The sequence below is a fragment of the Dermacentor albipictus genome, chromosome 5, assembly GCF_038994185.2.
Source record: "Dermacentor albipictus isolate Rhodes 1998 colony chromosome 5, USDA_Dalb.pri_finalv2, whole genome shotgun sequence".
Classification (NCBI taxonomy): Eukaryota; Metazoa; Arthropoda; class Arachnida; order Ixodida; family Ixodidae; genus Dermacentor; species Dermacentor albipictus.
This window is the reverse complement of record NC_091825.1, coordinates 79,606,037-79,630,000: the sequence shown is the minus strand read 5'-3', so window position 1 is coordinate 79,630,000 and position 23,964 is coordinate 79,606,037. Positions and strand designations below refer to the sequence as shown.

General features: G+C 46.3%; 1 protein-coding gene across 2 annotated transcripts in view; it reads left to right on the top strand.

Moving 5' to 3' along the window:
* Positions 1 to 23,964, top strand: part of LOC135910807 (prestin-like) — a 271,569-nt gene that overhangs the window by 27,975 nt on the left and 219,630 nt on the right. The window contains exon 1 of one of the 2 annotated variants that reach the window (XM_065442918.2): positions 5,784 to 5,829. The exons of the other annotated variant lie outside the window; for it this stretch is intronic. Within the exon in view, the coding sequence (XP_065298990.2) occupies positions 5,799 to 5,829 (31 nt within the window). The 5' untranslated portion in view covers positions 5,784 to 5,798. Of the gene's footprint in view, positions 1 to 5,783; positions 5,830 to 23,964 lie in introns of those variants that run through there. 2 annotated transcript variants of the gene reach the window in all.

The following is a 23,964-nucleotide window of genomic DNA, read 5'->3' as shown; positions in this document are numbered from 1 at the left end:
GTTTGTCGTTTGTCGTTTGTAGAGGAAGTGGCACAAGGCTTGGGTATACTTAGACAACTCCAGGAGGAGTTTCTGCGTGAACTTCCTTTTTCTTCTTCCATGGATGCCGAGACAGGGCGACAGGGCACCAAGGCATTTGATTCAACTTATTTAACTTTGTAACAGTAAGCGTTGTGTGTTTCCACGACCTCTGTATTACACCGCAACATGTACGCAGTTTTCTAGAAATTTATTTTGTTACACGAGTTGCTTGTGGAGAGGCAGAGAATGTGCTCAAAAGAAAAACGAGTATACTTGGGAGTGGCAAGGATTTGTGCGAGGGTGGGTGCCTGAGTTATCTCGTTAGTCATGGCGTAAGGGTTGCATTTTGTAAGGGTATGCGCGCAAACGGAAATGATAACCATAAAGCACGATGAGTCAAGACACAAAGGAAGGAACAGGAAGGGTACCTTCCAGTTCCTTTCTCTGTGTCTTGCCTCATGATTTCTTTCTGGTGATGCTTTAAGTTTGCTGGTATAGCCTTACAAATTAGTATGTATCACCCAACAAGCCACTCTTATGAACTCTTCAGCAACGAAGCGTTATTGAATTCGAGGAAAGCACCTGGAACTTGGCTCGGACATGCCGTTTTAGAGAAGCCAATGCTTGCCGGAAAGCCGGCGCACCGAGAATCATGGACTGCGAGGAAAAAGCGGTGAACACAGATCACAAACAAAAGAATGCGCTAGGTGCCACGTCGTGTTAGCGCTGTGTAATGTTGTGATCTAATTCTGGGGTCCGTGGTTCGGACTCGGGCCTCACTATGAGGGTCGTTTGCCTACGCCGCCGGGGTGCCTAAAGCATGGTAGATGGCTTGCGCTATGCTGGGGCATCGCACTTCACTGGTTACGCAGACCTACGCAGTCGTCCGTCTCTACTACCGAAAGTTGCTTGTTGGTGAGGAGATGAGGTCGATAGGTCTGAAGGAACCGAGAAACGGGTTTATTTTTACATATGTACACAACTGGCTCCCAGGTATGGGGGCACATTCCATGTCGGAGCGCCTTAAAGGTCCAAGCTCACTACATGTCTGAGCACACACATGCCAGCACACGAGAGGTCCTTTTTTAGCAGTTCTTCTCCCTAGATTCCTACATATGGAGATTCCATTACCTTCTTGCAGCCAGTCATAGATGTCGTACTGTTCACAGAACTCCACCCATACCTGCATAGCCTTACTGAACTCCAACTCTGATGTCCGACTTTCGAAGCAAGGACGAGGCAATCTGGAAGCAGGGGTTCAGGCTGCTTCCATGAAAGTCGTCGACACTGGTTCCTTGCTCTCCGTGACAGTTAGCTTGTCACAGTCATGAGACTTTCCTTCGCGGTTGTTACCACTTCCACGGAAGGCGGCGGTTGTTGTCGCCTCAAAGTCAGCTGCTTTGCTTGCGCTTCACAGTCGGTCTCCCGCCCCGTCGCCGTCTAGACGGGCGCTGATGAAGGGACGGCCTCGTGGGGAGAATGCGCGTGGACTCTTTGGGGCGCAACGCTGTGTCGCTCCAGTACTCGGTGCTGAGGAGTGCGTCTGCGCAGTTTTGAGCTAACTAGCCGATTAAATTCTGTGTAAACCTGAAGATATGGAATGTCAGCAGGCTATACGACTGCATATTATTTTTTATTTTTATTTTTACAGCGAAACTGGTAACCTCGAGTTGGTCGGGATCTTCCAGGGCGCGTACTCACGGAAAAAATACCTTCAGCGATTAGAAAATTCAACGGACGATTACGATACTCCCTAATGTGAAATTCGGGCGCAGCTATATACGTGTTTTCATTTCGCGATAAATTGAGGCTTGGCACCGATCAGCGCAACGACTGGCAGAGCCGCGACTCGCTGCGCTATATATAAACCTGCCACACGGTGGCAACTTCCCTGCTACTGCAGCTTATTCAAGCGCAAACTTTACCGGTTAACGCTTGTGCAAACGCTATGCGCAAAGAACTACTTCCTGTTGGTTTTTTTTTCTTTTTTTTTCTTTTACCTTTTCCTTGCATGGCCGGTGCCGCCGCTACCGCGGATGGTTGGATGGATGGATGGATGCTGTCAGCGTCCCCTTTGGAACTGGAACGGCTAGCACGAACATTTCATAACGAAAATGATGACGAATTTAAGAATGTGTTTTTAAGTTCGTTATTCTTTTCGTTATTAAATGTTCGCCCAAGCCGCCCCGGGTCGGTGGGTTGCACCATCAAGCTCTTGTTATTGTATTGCCTAATAATATCTTACCTAGGTTAAAGAAAAACACGAAGAATTCTCATCACCGAACTTTCTGAACCCCTATTGAGAACTTTATTTTTGTTCACCTCCGTTGGTTGTCGTTTTGCTACTTTTCTTCCACCAATCTTCCAGTCGTCTCATACCAACCTCTACTGCGGACGTGTTTACCTTACCCCCTACTCTCGCTGAACTAAAGGGCTTCAAGGAGGCCAGAGTTGGCTAAATCGACCGCATGGCAGACGTCTTCACATTCTCATAAAACTTGCTCCGTCGCTTCCCCAGATTTACCGCGGCAAGCACATGCTTTTTTTTCCTTGTTGTATCTTTCTTTCTAAGCAATCGTCTTCTAGGGAATCCTGATGTCCCTTCAAAAAGTAAAGAGCTTCTCATTGAGTCATAAATTGCTTCTTTCCTGAGTTCGTTATTTCCTCTTAAGTACTTACTCATAGCAGGTTTTTTTTTCCATTGTCGCCACCCATGAGATTGTCTTTGTCTCCCCGACTTTCCGCTTCACGCTCATTGTTGCTGTGTAGCTCACCCTACAGGCCGTATACTTGCTGGTAAGCTTCCTAGTCATGTTCCTCTACTGTGAACCAATGTTTTTCTTGCTCAAACATCTGAACACTCTCCCAGCCCGTTTACCTTCTGCCATGTTCCTCAGTCAATCCTCATAGTCAATTTTACTCTGAGTTTCCCTCACTTCAAAACTTGTCCAGCCCATGTCACCTAGCACAGCTTCATTTGTAGTCTTCCCGTGAGCGCCGTATGTGAGGCGTCCCACTGACCTTTGGTTGCCATCGAGGCCTGATTGTACACCTGATTTCAAGCAAATAACCGCATTTGCAAATGTAAGTCCTGGAACCATTATACCTTTCCACATACTCCAGAGCACCTCGTACCTATTGTATCCCCCATAGCGCTCTTTGTTTCATTATGGCCGCATCTTTTTCCCTTTGCTGTTATTATTTTTCTCTGTGTTTCCATATATCTATTGCCTTCGTTTATCCATATATCAAGGTATTTATCTTCTTATACCTGAGGTATTTCGTAGCCCTGAAGTGACACTGTCTGTTCACTGTTTTGATTGAATACCATAACGCCTGATTTTTAACGCTAAATTTCGGACCTAAATTCTCAACTTCTCGTCCACAGATATCAGCCAGACGTTGCAAATCACTTTGCTTGTTAGCTAGCAACACAGTGTCGTCCGCATCAAACAAACCTGGAAGCTGCTGCTGAACTATGGTGCCCGCCTGTTTGTATGAGAGATTAAACCCGATATTACTTTCATCTAACGCCCTTTCCACCCTCATATATACATATATGTACCTCATAAATAGCAGTGGGGATAAAGGGCACCCTTGCCTCAGTCCCTTGTTGGTAACAACTTTCTCCTCGCTCCTCAGCCCTTCTCATTCAACGCAAACTGTATTTTGTATGTAAATCTCTCTCAAAAGCTATATGCAATCGTCGCCTCAGCCTTCGCCTTCGCCTTCGAGAATATCCCACAAAATCTTGCGGTTTACGTTTTCATGCGCTCCTGTAGTGTCTAAAAAAAGAACAATCAGCGGTCTCCTTTCTTCTCTGGGTATTTTAATACACTGAGTAAGGACGAATAAGTTATCATCCAGACGTATATCGATTCTGAAGATATTCTGGAATTTTCCCAATATGCCATTATTTTCTTGTAGCTTGAATTCAATCGCCTGTAGTGCTAACCTGTATATTAACGATGTAATGGTTAACGGTCTTAATGAGTGAATTGTATCTTTTCCACTCTGCCGCTATTTTTTCACTTGCTTTTATAAACTAAATTAATTCTACTTTGTCGCCAACTGCCTGCTAAGGATTTTCCTACTGCTTTCAGCAGAGCTTCCTTACTTTTTGGTCCTAGTTCAATAACCAGCCTAACGGGAATCTCGTCTAGCCTTATGGCTGAGCTGTGCACTGAGGAATTTCCCCTTCGGATTTCTTCCATTTGAAATTTGTCAGCACTAGCTCCTTTTCCCATCTGGCTCTCTTTCATGCTCTTTTTTTCCTCAAATAGAACCTAGGTCATTGCCTTGGAAAGATTAGGCTGCTATTTTCCAGATGCAATTTAATGCCGCGTCTCCTTCCACTTTGTTTCCGTCTTCGCCTAGGATATGTTGTTGTATTGTTCCAGACTTCCTGCCTAATAATTTTATGTGCTGGAAAAAATAATTGTGCTGAAAAAAAAAATGAATACCTGAGAACTTCAATGTGACATCTATATCCTCTGACCGTCAAAACTGCAGAGGCATACTCTAGCAGTAGGAGAAGCATAGTAGAATGTCATTATTTCACGAAAATAACGATCAGTCACTCAATCAATTAACCAGTCAATCAATAATTTGTTTAACGTGTGCCCATGAACAACACTGAGGTCTAGTGGTTGCGTAAGAAAGGCTTTGTGTATACGCATCCCCGGTCCTAGTATATCTCGCTGGCCTTTAATCTACCTCATCAATAGTAGTTTGTCCAAGAGTGCAATGATGTAGAGATGCTGTTTATGATGCTATTCATTTTCACACTTCTTGCGCTTCGTCAGTGGTCAGAGCGACGCTCCGCCCGTGTTATCAGTCAGATCAGCGCGTCGTAACCTGTAGATTATGAAAGTGGTATAGGATCGAGCGGAAGGCATCGCCGTAAAATCGGGGCCCAAGTTACGCTTGAACACATGCATCTGTAACGCGGTTAAGAGAATATCTTCCGCTCTCTGTGGGCCACGTTATCGACTGACACGTCACTTGGTGCGCAATTCTGGACATCGTCGAATTCCGCCATATTGTTTAATTCGCCATTTCGTCAGCTATGACTGGCGAAAACGTTTCTTATATACGGCATCTCTGATTAGCTAAAAATGCCGCCATTGCACAATTCGGAAATATGGTGGAATTAGACAATGTGCAGAATAACATCCTAGATTCCCCCTAAGTCAAAGTTCCACCTGTACGAAAGCCCAGTGCTCGCAAACTTATTCTAGGTCATCCCTCGCATTCCTCCGCAGATACGCAAGTACGGCTTGCTTTTCATCCTCTCGCTCAGATTCGTCTGAAATGACATCACTGCATGCAGCCGTCACTAACGAGGCGTTGGCGTTCATGGTCGTCACAGAGATAAGATATCGCGATGCCTGCTCGTAGAAAATAAGGAACAAAAAAAGGAAAAAAATGCAACAGAGGAGGCGCGCAGGTGAGAGAGGTGAGCCTGCAGGGAGAGGGAAAATAAAATAAACGCGGTGTGACGAATTGCGTGAGAGTACATTGTCAGGCGGGCGGCGCGTAAAAATACGCAAGCAAGTACAGAACAGCTGGCGCTAGTTCGAGGTACCTGTGACATACCCCCCTCTCCCCCCCACCCCCCGAGTGGCGCGAACATATCTCAGGCCGCATCACTTTTGCCGGGTGGGAGTGCGGAGCGTTTCCTCGAGTCACTCCGGGCTGACAGGGATCAGTATCTTCACTGGAATCTGCATCTCCAGCTTCGCTCGCTGCAGCTCCCATCTCCAGAGGAAAATATCATGGCGTACACTGAAATTTACACCATTCCCGGTGAGTTTTGCCTATTCTGTTGAGCTGCATTGAGACGGTTGAGATAAGGGACTAATGGTTTGTTAGGCAGCGTTGAGTTGTTGGATGGGGGTTCATTTTCGAACAACAGCACACACACACACAAAAAAACGGAAGAAACAGCACACTGAAGCGGCAACGAACGTGAGGCGTATAAACGTGAACGTGCGGTAGTTGCGCCATATTGGTGAAATAAGTGTGCTCGATTCGGTTGTCACTTTACTATACCAGCCGCTTGACGCCATCTATTTCGACAAATATTTGTTAGGTGTTACGTGAGCAGCGAAATAGGCGTCACGCAGATTAGTGTGCTCGTGATTAGTGTGCTCGTGGTGTGCTCGTAACACGCATCGCGTGGTCGCTGTTTTTGAAGACAAGGACGCGTCGCTACGCTACAATCCTTACCTCTCTTTCTCTGATTTTTTTTTACATGCCGTAGAACAGCCCCTGTTCATATTTCGACGCAATTAGAAAACATTCAGCGGGAGATTTGTCCTCCTCATGTTGCTGTTTTGAGCTATTCTTATAGTGGGGGACTATGCACTTTAGTCAACGGAGGAGAACACCCTAGCAATACAGAGCAGACGCACATACCACGTCGTAGCACCAGTTGGGACTTATTGAAAAACTGGCGGTTCTAAAACGAGCACGCTCCCCACTTCGGCTGTTGTTATTGACGACACAAAACGTGGCTCAGTCCCAAGAGGGGCATTGAACACACAGATGGAGAGAGCAACCACTCGCAGCAACAAATAATGAAACAAAAACAAAAACAAACAAACAAGAAAGAACATAATGTGAAACATAAGTAGTAAAATGTCTTTTGGCATGTACAGTCGACCAAACAAGTTCACAAGCCGCAGGATCTCAGAAAACGTTGACTTTTCGAGCAGTTCGTGACCAATATTCTTAAAGCCTATATATAACATTACATACATGCAAACGTGTACGTACGTACGTATTGAATCCAGTGGTTCTGCGTGCTAAAAGCACGATTTGGTTATGAGGCATGCCGTAGTGGAGCACTCCGGATTAATTTTGACCACCAGGGGATCTTTCCCGCGACCTCGTGCTTAGCAAAGCAAGCCCACAGCCGCGCTAAAAGCCATCGCGACGGGTTATGTATGTATGTATGTATGTATGTATGTATGTATGTATGTATGTATGTATGTATGTATGTATGTATGTATGTATGTATGTATGTATGTATGTATGTATGTATGTATGTATGTATGTATGTATGTATGTATGTATGTATGTATGTATGTATGTATGTATGTATGTATGTATGTATGTATGTATGTATGTATGTATGTATGTATGTATGTATGTATGTATGTATGTATGTATGTATGTATGTATGTATGTATGTATGTATGTATGTATGTATGTATGTATGTGTGTATGTATGTATGTATGTATGTATGTATGTATGTATGTATGCGTGTTTGTGTGTTTGCTCCAGAAGTCGAGAAAGAAGTGTCTCTGCGTTTCGCACAGAAACGTTATCGAGCTAGAATCTGCTCTCATTAGGGCGCATGCGAGTCGGGTGCTAAACTCTTAAAACGGTTGCACCTTTTGGGGTGTGTATTTGCCACTTAACTATGATCGTCATCTGTGTTGCTTGCGTTTCTTCTTGAAAACGCTGCGCTCGCTACTTTCCTCTCGAAAATGCTCTGTCATGCCGATAACGCGCATGCCATTCGTGACTTGGAAGTACCGGGCTCGCAGCGTTAAAGAAAGGAAATGTGGACAAGGCAGACTACGATTATTGTTGTGGGACAAATATACACCCTAAAGGGTGCAATCGTTTTAAGAGTGTAGCACCCAACTTGCATGCGCCAAATGACAGCAGGCTCTGCCTCGATAAAGTTTCTGTGTGAACCACAGAGACACTTCTTTCTCGACTTTTGAAGCCAAATGTACAGTTATGTGTTATCAGAACACATGAAGCTGTACTTGTAAGGCACTTTCAAGGTTGCTTTGTGGTTGTCAGTGCCAACTGTGCCACCGAGCAATTGTGACCTGCGTCACCTTAATTGCATTCTCCGGAACATTGAGGTGGCTTTGTTATTGTAACCTATAATAGAAATGGCCCGTACACACGACGGTAGTGATTGACCTGAATTCACTGGGAAAATAACGTGGAAGGGCTGTACTTCTTGTCGCTGAAAACTAGATGGTGTACATTAGCAAGCCATATATAGAAAAGGAAATGATTGAAAATTGAAAAGGCAAATGGATTACAGGAAAGCAAAGGGGGGAAAATGGAGAAACCCGCATTACAAATCTGAGAAAAATCATCATGTAGTCCTTTGACCCGTAACCACGATGCAGCTATGCGAAAGTTCTCAAGCTCTTTCTCTAGCATGTTTCAAACTCTCACCGAGGGATAAAATAGCAAGACAGACAAAGGGCTAGCCGCGAAAGCGGCGGACCTGAGTCTCGCTTTCTTTGCGAAATGTACCATCGCTTGGCGACGTGTTTGGCACGAAGTTTGGCGACGTGAAAGCACAACTGTTGTAGCAATGACTTAGCGTCATGGTAATATTTTTTAAGTAATGATGTGACCCTTATATGTGAATTTTGCGATTCTACTGAGCCTGCGAAGCAACCTAGACGGTGGCGTCCCGCTACGGCCAACACCTGCTGAATAAGCTTTAGCCTGTGTCCGTAAGCTTGTACTTCGTCTCAACGTCGCATTCTCCAATCGCTAGTCCAGTCTTGGACTAACAGCCAATGCTTGCTGTAACGATCGCGGTGCCTTACAAATAGTGCAACACGCGTTGTTAATGTATCCAGCTTGCAGAGGCGAAAGGACTCGTTATTTCGATAGAATTGGTTTTGCTTTTTATTTCTGCAACCACTGCAAATCACTGCAACCACGAGAGTACTAGGTCCTATGCCTTCTCTTTCCAAGGAATGCCTAGCTTTATCTTTGTTTCTTTTCTATTACCTTGGGTACTTTGGCTCATTTAACAGGCTCTGAAACATCTACATGCGAACCATCACCTTTGTCTCAACTGTACGTGTTCCATCAAAACACATTTTCTCGCGTCCTCCATCCCTTTCTTTTTTCCAATGTAATTTTCCCACCCTCTTCCTCCTCGGTCTTTCTGTCCCCGATTGCTTTCTTTGTGCAGAGGAACGGATGGGTGGTTTCGCACTCCACGTGAAAATTCCAGAATTATACGTTTTTCATACGAAAGCTTCCCCTCTCTCTAGCTCTCTCTAGCTCCCCCTCTCTCTCTCTCTCTCTCTCTCTCTTTCTCTCTCTATTCGGGCGGCCATTTTTGACTGCGTCCCTGTACCCTGCAGTCTCGTGTCACAACATCACATCGCGCCACTGAAGAGCCCGTAACAGCTGTCGCTCTGAAAACAGCAAATTGTTGCGTGCTTTGAATCCCAGACGTGCGCATATATGCCTTGGTAGGCGGTGCGCTCAGTTGACTTTTATTTTCGCCATTTTACCTTATTTCTTGCACTCGTGGTGTCCCGTGTGAAAGGGAAGGACACTATACGTCTCAGTGGACACAGCCTCGCCGTGCTATGCGTGTCTTGCGTGCGGTGCTCGAGACTGTTTCTCTAGCATGGCACGTTGATCGTATGGGGAGATCGCATTTGAGCTTGGGGTCCTGCTTTCCGCTTAGAGCTTTCCCTGCACTTTAGTAAGAAAATTATTTTCCGGCGATTGCTTAGTGCTTTACTTCAAGAATCAAGCCTATGTTTTCAATTTTTCGCTACAGGTTTTGCTTCTCACAGGCGTCACAGTCAAAACTCGCTTTTCTTTTCTTCCTTTATTGAAGCGTCGCTGTTAGGTTCTTACGTCGGAACATCCTGACCACTTTCGAGGCACGCGTAGTTCCCCCACTCGGTCATCGCTCTTGCGTTCAACTTTCTTAACCGGGGCTACTGACGTGTGCCACAGCGGTTGCGTGCGATATTGCGATTATCTACCGGTGGCGCGCCAGCTGTGCAACCCATAGATGTAGAAGTGACGTCACGTGCGCACCTTCCTGCCTAGCGGTGTAAATCTAGCGGGTCCGCTGACTTGCGTCGCTCGCCGGTGCGCACGTTCCAGCCCGTCTTGGCTTCTCCGCAGTACATTTTCGTAGCGTTGTGAAGTACACTTGACGAAGGCTTCCTTTAATTGTTTTCATTTCGAACAGTCCTAGCTCTTAGCGTCAGTAGTTTTCTTGCAGTGTTACTGCTAAGGTGTGATAGCACGTTTCATTGCCCTGTTTGAACTTTCTTTAAAGTTCAAACAGGGCAATGAGGAGAATGATCAAAGTATTTGTTACATTTAAACGTAACATTCGACCATCGGGACTCATCACCTCACAATTTCCATTAGCGCCCTCAATTCGCAATATTCCGTGGTGCTCAGATTAGTAAGGAACCGTGATATTAGACACATAATGATCGCCTATGGTGGGTAGGTGATCGGCAGTTGAGTTTGGGAGGTAGAGAAGTTGGTTGTGTTTTCTATAGTGACGCTCTATGTCCATGTTGATGTACTTGCTCTACAATGAATTAGGAGTTTGACAAGTCACGTGGTGAGTACAGCAGATAGCCGATGGCCTACTGTAATGACGGAACGGGTGTAAAGAGAAGGGAACTGCAGTCTAGCGGTGTAAAATATTCGCGGGAGCGAAAGCATGTTAACTTTGAAGGTACAAGCTGGAATCGGCGTACACCAGACAAACGTAAATGCGGATCATTGAGATAATTCCTTCTGCAAGCTGCACTGAAATGGGCGGCACGATGACTTTCGCGTGTCTACTTGTGGCGATGAATAATAAGATGCAGTGATTGTATCGCGCGAGCGATATGTCGAGGCGTCAGCTCTTAGGTACATGCACACTACCGGTACCACCATAGTGGTCAGTGTTTGTATAGTGTTGTATTGTGTTTCCTTTATAGAAACTACTTTGTGGTTCTGGGCTTCTTGGTAGCTAAGCTTCTCGCGTGTCGTCGCAGCTAATACACAAAAAAATATCGGTGGTAATTTCGTCATTCCTTTTTTTTCTTTTTTTGCGGATGTGGAGGCCCTAATCTCGCGGTTGTCATGGCATATCAACAGCTGACCCTGTTTACCGTTCGTAAGTGCACATTGACGTTATTCACGGCTGCGTTTAACTTGGCAGGAACACGCTTTCGATAATGCGTCTGTTATCCGAATGGTTACAAACACGCCTTTGTTTCAAGAGTGTGATGAAAGTGTCGGACACAATGATTGGGTTAGTAGATTGCACACTACAGGTTTTCGACGTTGTCGGTAATATTATCACTATTGTCACTTGAGGATACTTTGCCATGAAGTTGTAATGACTTAGTTATGTTACTAGGCTATTTCAACGAGCTTGAACTATACTAATGCGGAAAGTAGCGGTGATAACGAGATAAAATTGCGCAAGCGATACGCAACCCGGAAGTGATCATCCTTTGAAGTCAGAGGAGCACGGTGGACAAAGATAAAAATTGACACCTGGGTTTAACGCAATGCCTACAACTATAACAACTTAAAAGTATTCCATTATGATTTTATTGCAATCTCATGATGTCAAATTTACGGGCGAACCGGTGAAGCGACCGCAGCCCAAACATTTTTTGACCAATAGCGGATGGCTAATAGAGAAAGAGTCCTAGAATCATAAAGAATTATCTTGCTATCTTATCTTGTTATCTTATTGTTCGGCCTGATGCATGATCAGTGTGTACACGTCATACCAGAGGTGTTCTCAGGTTTTCGTGACGTCTCGTGCGAGACGGGGAAGTGGAAATGGCCCAAAATATTATTTTCCAATCAGGCAGAATAGGCGGCACGTATGGAAGAGAAAGAGACTGGAATGCCTTTGCGTTATAGAGCCCTTAATCTGCGTTCCACTCTCTTCAGTGCCCTTGAGTCTTGCAGCAAAATAAAAAAAAGCCCCTATGACATTCTTGGATAAGAGAAAGGCTAAGCCCCCGTCCGCAAGTCACACTCCAACTTTTGGAGTGATCACATTACGTTTTCTACATTCGCATTACGGTGAGCATTCAAAAATTGGGCGTTCGTGTTTCGCCCATATTTGTTTCGATCTATCATAAGAATTTACCATCGGGCTGACGTTAATGATTGCGTTTCGCATACTGTATAGAAATGTCAAAGTGAAAGGGAACAGATAATAGACGAGCCGCTATGTGTTGGGCGTGTCGCTAAACGTATTGCGAAAGCGCTTTTAGCACAGCCAGGGCGGAATAAAAGAAATGCATAGGCACCACTGTGCGCTATGGTGCTACGTCTTCGTATTGTTCCTATCTGCCTGCGCTGAAATGCTTTCCTCATCATCATCGTCAACGAAATATTTATAGGCCCCTTTTACGAACATTACATAAGTGGAGGGGGGAGGTGCAAGGATCTCAAGTGCGTTCTACAATCACGGTTGTGATTTATAGTAAGCTGCTCTCCAAAACAGAATGGGTACTGCGGTGAGTCTATTTACCGAGCGAAGTTAAACAATAAATACTATCTGAAAACGGGGGCCTCGGGAGCGAACCTGAGATCGATTATAGTTAAATAGGTGGTGCGGGATCTTCAGGGAGCCCAAGGGGCAGCGAGGGAAATCAAAGCTGTAACCAGGGCGGTCCGCGGTTTCGGGCCGCCGTGGCCGAAGCCGTGCCAGGTAATGTTCGCACCTTGTACGCTCTCGGCCCGCGGAGGCCAACCCAACCTCCAGACCAGTACCGGTTCCAGATTCCGAGGCCTGGATGCCCCTTTGTTGTGGTGGAGGCGCAACCAAAGTATACTAAATAATTCCAGGTTGTCTACACTTAGTACCTCCGCAAATTCTTGCTTTCCTTCACCGCATTACATCATGAATGCTTTACCACATATCATGCGTAATTGCGGCGAAGCCATCACGGAATGCGTGTAAGACCCTAGCGTAAAGGGTATACGTAGAAAAAATGCAGATAGCTTCCACAATATCTCGCAGGTAGTAATGCTGAAATTATTAAAAATGGTTTTATACTTTACAAAATATAAAATCGGAAAAAAATACGCACCAGCTATACGCCAATATAAGAAAACACATAGGTGAACGTGAGCATTGTTTTAATTCTGGAGCTACCGTGAACAGAGTTCTCCTGTGTAGGAGGCCCGTAGCTATAGTACTCTTCGTCGCTGTTTATAATTCGTTTGCACTCGCCGTCCAAGTCTTTACCGATATTTGGCATAAAAAAGTGTAATGAATCTAATGCCCCACACTTTTGAAATTTCTTCCAATTCTCATATTCTCGGTTCCCCCGGAAGACTATACAACAAATATGGAAAACAGTAACACAGTTTTGGCGACATGGGCGATTCTGTTTTGTTTGTGTGCTTGTTTGTTTGTCGTTGTTTTTATGCACCGCAATTCACTGTGAGAAAATGTATTTCTTGCAGTTACAAAAAAAAAACATTATTTGCATAGATAATTTCTGCCGCGGTGCACTATAAGATTTTATCCACTTTTGGATAAATCTTACAACTTACAAGTTTTACACTTGTAAGTTGCGCTCTCCAGTTTTCATGGGCACACTATTAATAGTTCACCGATTCACCGGACTCCACACCAAACCTGCGTGACCCCTGGACTTACTCGGGAAGAATCAATGCTGTTGTACCGCATGCAAACCGACTCCGCGTACTCCCCGGTTTGGTTATTCAAGACTGGGCGATACGCTTCACCGCTCTGTGCCTTCCGTGGCAATATCGGCGACATCGAACATTTGATTCGGCTGTGCCCGCAGTTCTACACGGAAAGAAAAGCGATGATCGACAGCCTGCAAAAGAATAGTCTTTCGCACAGGACCTCTGAAAGCGTCATTTTCCCCGGAGGGCCCGTGGCACTAAAAAAAGAGAGTGCAGCGACTGCTCATTGCTTTCATGCGAAACTCTTCGACACCTGGTGACACGCCCCTGATCTCACCTCACAGGAGGCTCAGGCGAACATTTGCCGGCTATGTATGCCAGACTAACCCCACCTGCTGCAACACCACTACCATCACCACCTTGGTACAAATTTACCACCATCCAGCACAAGTTTCTTTTTTCATGTGTACATTTCTATTACGCACCGTTACACGATGTTAAATTTTTTTAAAGCGTATTTAATGTGATACAGACAGCTTTGAAACGGTCCTGGAAGAGGCGCAACGCCTTCCCGACTCAATGGCTTTGCTTAGAAAGGACAGGGTAGAGGACGCCAGCAAAGTCGACACTACACACTTAATCACCTCGCCATAAACTTCGCGAAACGAGTCAAATAACAAGAATAATAGGTCAGTAAAAAAAGGACTGCGATAGTCGCCGCGCTTTATTCTATAACGCCCGCGGTGAGTTGTAGAGCATGACAATAGGTGCATACGCAATTCAGCGCACTCGGTTGACGCGTTATCGCTTTCGTGCAGAGGCAGGGCACTAGGGAGGCTTACAATCTGCGGCCGTCGGGGCTGTAGGCAAATTCTCGCCCGACGCGTTTGAAAGTAATGCGGAAGCTTGTCGGCATTAAAGCCGAGGAAGCGTGAAATAATTGAATTAAGAATCTGGAAAAGCAATTATAAATATGAAAAATTTAGCCGCGTGATAAATTTAAACTCTGTGGCATTAGAGTGAATAGAATGGGGGGATACGATCCGCTCAATGTTTGTTAGCTACAACCTTTCGACGTTGTATTCCATCAACTGCCGCATCCTCCATTAGCATGTGCTTGGTTCATCCCTGTCACTCTTATGCACGCTTTCTTCCTTAACATTTTTTTTTTTTTTTTGGGGGGGGGCGGTCATCGACAGTAATTTCACAAGCATGACGATAGGACATTTCGCGCCAGCACGCCGCCATCTTGTGAATAACAGCTACTATGCAAGGCAGAGGTCATCCTCTTGTGCTAAAGAATTACACGTTGTCTTGTTGTAGCCTCGGAAACACGTGCACAGGCGTCAGCGCTCTCAGAGTCTCTGTGAAGCGCGAAACCGTGCACTAATTTCCAAGCACTTTGTTACCGCGTCCGGCTGCGAAATGCACATTGCTTCAGTGACATGAGTATGAGTCTTGGTAGCGGTGGTTGTGAACAAAATTTTCGTTTTCTTCGCCCTATGGCGATAGTTCAGAATAGTAATGAATTTAGCGCAAGGAGCATGATCACAAAAAAAGGAGATGACCTTAGAACAGGACTAGGGTTTACTTTGAACAGCCTATTTTAGCATACAGTAAACTAATAAAAAGTATTCTTACTTAGTTACTTACTCACTTCTTAATGCTTAATGGCTACAAAAATTAACAGTTAAACGTAAGCGCTCGTCCTGTCTTTAGGTCCTCCCCTTCTTGTGATCGTGTATTTGGCGTTAAATATATTGCTGTCCGACATGCAGCAACTAGCCCGACAGCAAATACTACTATAGTTCAAAATGTTTACAGGAACATAAGAAAACCAACGCAAATATTTGGTGCAGTCGGTGCTGGTAACACTGGGTTTCTGCTTTCACACTATGAGTAGCGGTTATCGCGAGCTTAGAATTTTAGAATCTGGAGCTGAATGTATGTCATGATATGGCATTTCCTCTAGTTAATGCCTTCAGCACAAATATTCGACTTAAGTAACTTCCGTTCGCCTTGATGTGGTGTTGTCTTTTTTTCACCATCGTTACAGAGCCATTTGTAGCAATCCCAATGGACGCCTAGACACGTCCGCCATGCATTATGCGGCGTCAAACGCAATAAGCGTAGGAGTAATAGTGGCTATAATTGTAGAAAACGTCACCAATTTTCGTTCTTTGCTGTAAGCGCCGAAAATTTGTTACATTTACGAAAGCACGCGATGGCTGCGGTAGAGTTCTATTCCGCAGCTTGTAGGGCGCTTGTCGCCTCTATCACACGACCTCATATCCTGCGTCATACCCGTGTAAAGGCGGAGAAGATGAAAGTAGCATCAGTATTAACTAGGGTCATTTCATGACAACGAACTGCCACTGCCATATGAGAGAGAGTCATTTGTGAGTAAAGCGTTCGTATGTCTCCTCTTTCTTCTTCCTGTTTCGTTGTCCCATGAGCTGTATTTTCCTAATGATCAATTACCAACTAATCCAACTACAGATCCTTTATCGCAATGTCTTACAGCTTGCCATGGCCAGGGAGGACTATCTGCCCCAGTGTCTGCTTTAAGTTTAACGCAAGACGTCGGAAAGACTGCGAGTGGCTTGAAACGAGTGGCTCGAATTTCGACGCGCGCCACCGCGTTCGCAGTGAGTGTAGTCTGTACAGCAGTGCGCAATCTCACGAATAGTGGGTTCAGCGTTTTAACTCATCATGCTAACCTTGTGAGACAGATTAGTTCATAGGAAGATGGAGATTTTAAGTAATCCACAATGACCAATTTTGGGGTGACAGTGAGCAATACAAATGCTGGAAGATTGCCGTGAAAAAGACAGGACCTTTTTGTTGAAACATTTGCTCCGGACTGAGGCTTTTCTCGATGGGCAAATGCCAATTCAGCAAGGTTTCTTTAAACATAATAAAAGCAAAGAAATAATTGAAAGGCGTTCTCCAGGCTTGTGTAAGTTTGCATCGCTTTTGATTTTAAGAATGAAACAAGCTACTACGTGGACAACTGTACGTTCGGGAACGCGCTCGCTTGCGCGCTGTATGAGCAAAAATTCTGCTTTGAATTTAAGTATAATAACTGGGCGTTCTCCTAGAGCAGCTGCTGGAGGCAAGTTCACATGAAAACAGGGGGAAGGCGGGAGATGGAAATTGAAGACGATGAGCAAAACGAGGACACGGTGAAAGCAGGAGCCAACGTTTCGACATGGGCACTTGTCTTCTTTAAGGCGACAGTTGCCGCAGTATATATAGGTGGGGTTCTTCTAAAGGGAAGATGGCGTAAGGAGGGTGGGCACAAGAATGAGCGAAGGTGTGTTAGCGGCGAGGGTGTAGAGTTGAGAATAGAGGAGTGCTGTGCACAAGGCCAATGACACGGCCGAGTGTCAATCACGTGTCAACGGCCGTGTGTCAGCCGGCATGTCAACGGCGGGCACAGCACCCCTCTGTTACCTGTTCTGCTGGTGGTTGTGGGCTATCGTGTCTCTGAAAGAAATAATAGAAGGAATAAATCATAGATAATAGCATGTTGTCGCCACAGATACAAAACGTGCAGGCACCTTCAAACTGATAAAATTAAAAGCATACCAAATTGTTATACACACGAAGTCAAATCTAGCTTTACTTATACAAGTTCGGACGTGATTTATATGCTTGAATGTTGCTTCTGCAAGAAACAATATATCGATGAAACGGGACAATTAGTGACGGTCAGATTAAATGGACATTGCGTGGACACAGCTGAAAAGCTTGACAAAGCCGTCGCCGAGCATTGCAACCAACCAGGTCATAACTTTGAACAACTTAAACTCTACATCTTTCAGTCAAATTTCCGTTCTGAACGAGAATCATACCTTATCCTAAGTTCAAGACATCGCAACCAATATGCATAAAAGTTTCAAAGGGAGCCTTAGAATCTATTCGCTATTCTAAATTTCAAGCTATACGCAACAACACCTAGTTTGGTTGCTTAGTGTTTTTTTTTCTTTCCGTTTCTTCATTTCCTTAATTTATTCCATTTCAATATTTTCCTTTAATATTTTTTTCACGAGTCCTGGTTTCTGCCGCTCATTCTGTTATCTACTCCAGAGGCAGGATAGCCCACTACCACCAGCGAAACATGTAACAGAGGCGTGCTGTGCACGTCGTTGACACGCCGGCTGACACACGGCCGTTGACACGTGATTGACAGACGGCCGTGTCACTGGCCTTGTTTGTGCACAGCATTCCTTTATTCTCTATTCGACACCCTCCCCACTAACACACCTCCGCTCGTTGCCACACCCACCAGCCTTACGCCCTCGCCCCTTCAGAAGAACCCCACCTATATATACCGTGGCGAGGAAAGCATAAGTTACCTTGAAGAAGACAGGTCCACTTGTCAAAGCGTTGACTCCTGCTGTCACCTTGTTCTCGTTTTGCTCAAGTTCACATAAGATGACGAGAGCTTGAGCATTTCGTTTAATAGAAAGGCAGAGAGGTCGGTCTGAGCTTGTGCGCTCTAGCGTACTAGTTTGTGCTGGGAAGGTAGAAATAAGTACGAAACGGGGGCGGATGATGAGAAGTATACACAGTGGCGTGAGAATTGCTGGTGGCATCTCATCATGACATCTCAGTCTTAGGTCGAGTCCTGTGTTGTGCAGAAATGGTATCATGGTCCTTACTGTTACTGCATACAGCACCTCTCGGCTGGGGTCAACGAACCGAAATAATGTGCTCCCAGAAAGGTCTGGCGTTGATGGCTGAAGTGCCACTAAATGTGACTATATAAAATGGGCGTGCGTTGTAGGCTGTGAAGCCTAATGGCGCAGGCAAGAAAGAAAACTCCAAACCGGCAGCACCGAGTCCGAGCAGGGCATACCGGTCTGCGCCGCACCGCACGCGATCGGCCGCTGTCGCGTGCAGCAACTGCGTTCACGTGCGCGACCCACAAACAGCGGCGCCTCACGCTACATCGGAAGGCGTCTCTCGACGATAACAATGCGGCCAGATTACCACCGGAAAAACGTGCGGCGCATATCGTAAAGTGCACAGATCGCTGTGGTTTCACCGCGATGAGGAAAGAAGCTGGTCTTGCTGCTTTTGACGCGAAGCCGCTGATAACGTCTGGCCGAAGGCCGAGACCCTTCACCAGCAGAGGACAGGTACAGGCAGCCCACATTACATCATCATCGCTTGTGTCTCCTCGCTCTGCGTAATGGGTTTCAACGAATGGGTTGAAAGCGCACGTCAATTGTGGCACTTTGTACCAGGCCTCATTACTTATCAGCGAGTAGCTCTTAAAGGCCAAGTATGCGGCATTCGGGTAATTTCTCAAGCTAAAATACGTAGAAAAATCCTATGACTTGGACACAACCTACAGGCGCTATAGCTCTCGGATTGTAATTTGCCTACACGAGAAAACATAATTCTGTTACGCGAAAACTCAAAGAAACAAAGTTTATATGCAGAATCGAATGAGTGGTCACTTCATATCCAGAGAACATACATCAGCCAAACATATTTTTTGAAAGTCCACTCTAATCCCGAACATCTCTGTTTTAACACCATTAATGATATGACATGTGCTACACTATTTCGTAATCGTCCTTCCGTAAGACAGCCTTTCTCGCTGCGTGTGAGGGAGCTTAGTCATGAAATGCATGTTCCACTCCTCGAACTTCCTCTAATGCATCCAGCCAAGCTGCTACCTCCTTGGGAGTGGCAGTCCATACAATGCGATACATCTTTTATGGAAGTTACAAAAAACGCTCCAGAGATTGAAATCCAGATGCATTTCCGGGAACTCCAGCACAAACACTCCTGCACGGAGTTCTACACAGACGCATCGAAGTCACACGACGGGGTGTCCTACGCAGCCGTCGGGCCATCCTTCTCGGAAACCGATGTACTGCATGCGGAAACTAGTATCTTTACGGCTGAGGCCTACGCACTACTGTCGGCTGTGAATCATACCAGGAAATCAAAACTCCAGAAAGCAGTCATATATACGGATTCCCTCAGTGTTGTGAAGGCCTTGATGGCATTCTCTAACCACAAAAATCCGGTAATTAACGAACTTTATTCTGCTCTGTGTAAAGCGTATATAGGTAATCAGCATGTCATCATATGCTGGGTGCCAGGTCATAGGAGCATCGAAGGTAACGTTCTTGCGGACCAGATGGCCACTTCAGTTGCATCGCATTCTGCTAATCCTACCGCTGCAGTTCCTGTCACAGACCTGAAGCCCTTCTTACGGAGGAAACTACGGAACCAGTGGCAACGGCTATGGGACGCGGAAACAAATAATAAGCTCCACGTGATAAAGCCACAGTTAGGATTCTGGCCTTCCGTAACAAAATCACGCCGGACAGATGTCCTATTCTGTCGTCTGAGAATAGGACACACATTTGGCACACATAACTTTTTACTCACCGGAAACGAGCCTCCAACCTGTGGTAGATGCGGGGAGAGGCTGACCGTCCTCCACGTCCTTCTGGAGTGTCGGAAAGTCGAATCTGAAAGAAAGAAACATTTTCCCTTAGCATACCGCCAGCACATCCCCCTTCATCCAGTAATGTTACTAGGCCCAGAACCGCTGTTTGACTCCAGCACAGTCCTGGGCTTCCTGAAAGATGTTGTATTACATGTTATTAGCCCCACACACTCGTAGCGTCTCCTCTGTTTAGAGGATGCCGCTGTGATATCTGTTTCATATAGCACATGCCTCTAGGCCCTTGTGTTTCAAGGGCTCTGGCGAGGCAGTGGTGCTCCAGGTAATTTCACCATCTAATATATTTTCTGTATTGCATCACATCACTCTTTCATGATGGATTTTATTACACATAGAACACGTCATTTGTCATCGACATAATCTTATGACATATAGATTTTACGCACTCTAGAGCGACTATTTTGAAGGCCCCTATACAGCCACTTTACATTAACCCCTTAGAACTCATAATTACATTGCGAACTTAACACTGCCTTGGCGCTCTTTGGTCACACTTGGCCCTTGCGCCAATAAACACTACATATCATCATCATCATCATCAAAGAAACCCCCACACACGCACAAACAGGCCGCGGCGTTCAGAGACCGGCCACGGCGTCCGCCAGTTTGCGCGCGCCGGTGCGATGGATGTCTAGGGGGCCACGGAGCGGCGCTCCCGGTTCCTTAATATAACTCCAGCTGGCGCTCGCCTCCACCGCATCGCGGCCCACGCAACCGGTCGTGGTTACACCCCAAAGCGGGCCTTCGTGCATAGCGTTCGCGGCAAGCGTTTCCCGGTAAACATCACGGTTACATACGCTCCAGTTGCCGGGAAGCGTGAGAAGCAGTCAGGGATCTTTGAATGCTATCGCGTTCTACTCTTAAAGGCGAAGCTTAAGCATCGTCCAAATTTTTTTTAACATCCATTGATTGATTAATTCATTAACTAAAGGTGCCCACAGCATCCCAGCCTTCATTGCTTTCGGGGGATTAAAAAAGGTATGCAATAGACCTGCTTACGTATTGCGGGAACGTGTGTCGTAGTAACGATAATGAACGGCGCGAAGAAAGGCTGGGGCTATTAAGCAGGCGAAATTATTCTACAGTTAAGCCAGTGCGTAAAGTTATTCCCATTGACGGAACAAACGATTACGCTAGCCGCATACGTAATCAGCCACATCGGGCGCGCCATCTCGTGGAGAAAAATTTAACCTGAGAGGACGCAGAGCTATTGTTGTGTTCATCAGCCATCAGCCATCAACCCTTCTAGTCTTCCTAGTTACCGGTGTAATGTATTGGAAACAGCGTTATCATCAACATGTAGTTGGTTTTTTTTTAATCTATGTAACGCTTTCTTTGCCTAGTTCGCCAGTCTTGCATCCGTAATCGTGAACAGTATAGTGCATAAGCACTATGAAACATTACATATGTGAGTGCTGCGGAGCATAAGCCAAGGTCCGCAAACACTGAATGAGATAACACATTGCATGAAAAGAAAACATAGTTGTACACACCGCAGTTACGTATATAGCATTAAATAACCGCTTCACGATAGCTCCACTTCACATAAATTCCAACGTACATGCTCAATCTGATTTTTTTTTCCATAGACAATTAGTAATTCCATGCAATATAGAGAGAAAGAAAACCCTTGTAAACCTAGTTATCACAAGTGAAAGATCTGTTTGGCTTGGTTTTGCAAGCACCATGGACACAGTGTTTCATTACATTAGGCCACAGTCTTTCACACACGTTGCACACGTTGTCGAACGGATTTTCCGTGAAGTCGCATTGAGACCTAGCTGTCGCATTCGAGCTTGTCGCCAGCCAAAAGGCGTGGTTCGTCAAACGTTCGTTGTGGGTGCCGCTACTTATATCCACGGCTTCGTCTCATTCTCCTTGCTCTTGTTCGTGTTGCTGAACGATGACGGCGGTTGCAGTAGCTTCGATCTTGTCACGCTTCCGCACTTGGTAAGCTTCTCGACAACCTGCTAATTTGGCCTCCCTTTGCTCCGGTGTTTCAGCTGGCAACATTGCCATTGCTTGAGATTTCGCAGTCTGCCGTCTAGCTATATCTATTGGATGAGTGGATTCTGACTGTCGCTTGCGCTGAAGTGCACGCATGGACGGCCCAGCCGGCGTGCCATTCATGGCGAGACTGAGCGACCAAGTGCCGGCGAAGCAGCCGTTAACTGCGCGTTTTATAGCCCGGCGTTATATGCGCGCGGGCGAGCATCGCTCGATGCTGTTACGACTTTGCACCGCTGCCACCACTATTACGACTTTGAGGTGGTCCCGTAGCGCTCGTCACCCGTTTCGTGACAGAGCGTTGGTAGCGAAGACTCCGAGTCAGGCGTCGGTGAGAATAACGAAAGGTACTTTATGCACTATATACAGGTCATTATACAGGACAAGAATGGTTCGGCACGGGAGCCGAGAGCTCACAGCAAACGCGACTGTTCCCGCACGGCGACGTCCGGCGAGACTGCAACGCGTGACACATCTCACTCCACTCGAGAGCGGCACTGGGCTCCCGGTGGGTCGGCGGATCCGGTTTTTCCAGGCGGCGGCGTCGCAGCTTATAATTCCCCGAGAAAGCATTGTCACTCAAACGGCCCAATACAAAGCCAGCACTCGACGGTCGTCCGAGATGTCCAACCAGCGACCGCGCTGGCCACCCGGTTTAAAGTTGGCGCGCGTGGTGACCTCCAGGCAAAAGGAGGTACGGCGCCGGGCTGTCTGGCACTTGATTGCACGTTTGGACATGTCGCTCACTTATGCTTCTCCGCAGAACACCGCTGCCTGACGGCTCAACATCTTGACTTGTCAAGGGAGAATTAGGGCACTGTGCCTTTCGGCGCAGCCCCGGGTTTGTCCAAAGGGCGCTCGCAGGATAAATTCTGCATCTTGTAGATTCGGAATCCGGGCTGGTGGTAATGGCACAACAATGCCGGGCGCGTGGGAGTGCGTTGGCCGCGTCCGGTTACGTTGGCTGTGCCAGTGCGTCGAACCATCGGTCGAACTAATAGACGCTGTTGTTCTCGCCAACGTGATGTAACGTGTGCACGCTACGTCGAGCTATATTTAGCCCTTTAGCCCTTGCCTAGTCGCGTGTTACCGAAGTCGCGAGGCTCCGAGTAGTACTTGGCTCATTCTTCTAAATTGCGTGAAAAAACGAGACAACACCAGACAAACTTGAGCGCACTTTCCCTGACATAGCTGGGCGTTTGGCTAAACGCCTGTCTATTGCACATTCACAACCTTACGGCTCGGCCCTATTCTCCTAACGGCAACAGAAAAACAATTCAGAGCCATTCCACTCTGTAAAGGTGGATGAGCAGCGGAGCTGTATATAACTTTAAAGAAAATAGAAGAAAACAACAATACAATACTGCACAAGTATGCACATCTTATGTTTATTTGTATTAACGTTTATCTCGTGACCGCAATAATTATTGCTTTATGGTCGCTATGATGGACGGCCATGATCTCTGTGACGACACTGGAGATATTTTTAGAGAACGTTACGTCTATGCATGACCGATGGCGCGTCGCGGAGACGTTGCATTTGGTGTGACATTGAAGGCCTAACCTGTATGGTGGCGACAGCGATTCCGTGCCCAGTCTGTACGATGACCGCACTAGCTCGAACCACCCGAAACAGCCTTGCTCGGTAACCAAGTCCTGTCTTTATATCCAGGGTGAGGGGGAAGGTATACGCAACTGGATGGCCACCCAATCGGCCATGATCTTGATCCCCGGTCTCCGAGCAGCATGCGGGAGGAGCTTGGCTTTGATCTGAGCCAGACGGCCAGTATGTGGCACATCAAATTTCACCGAAATGCACGCTGCATCGCGCTTGTCGCCTTCCCGGTACTCGACCTCTCGAAGTTCACCGACGGCACAGTACGTGAGTCCGTCCTTCACGTCGACGTTGAACGTGACCCTGTAGGGCTTTCCCCGAACGAGCAGTATCGTATGGGGTAAATTGCCCATTTCGACACGCGTCTTATAGGCCACCGTGGCC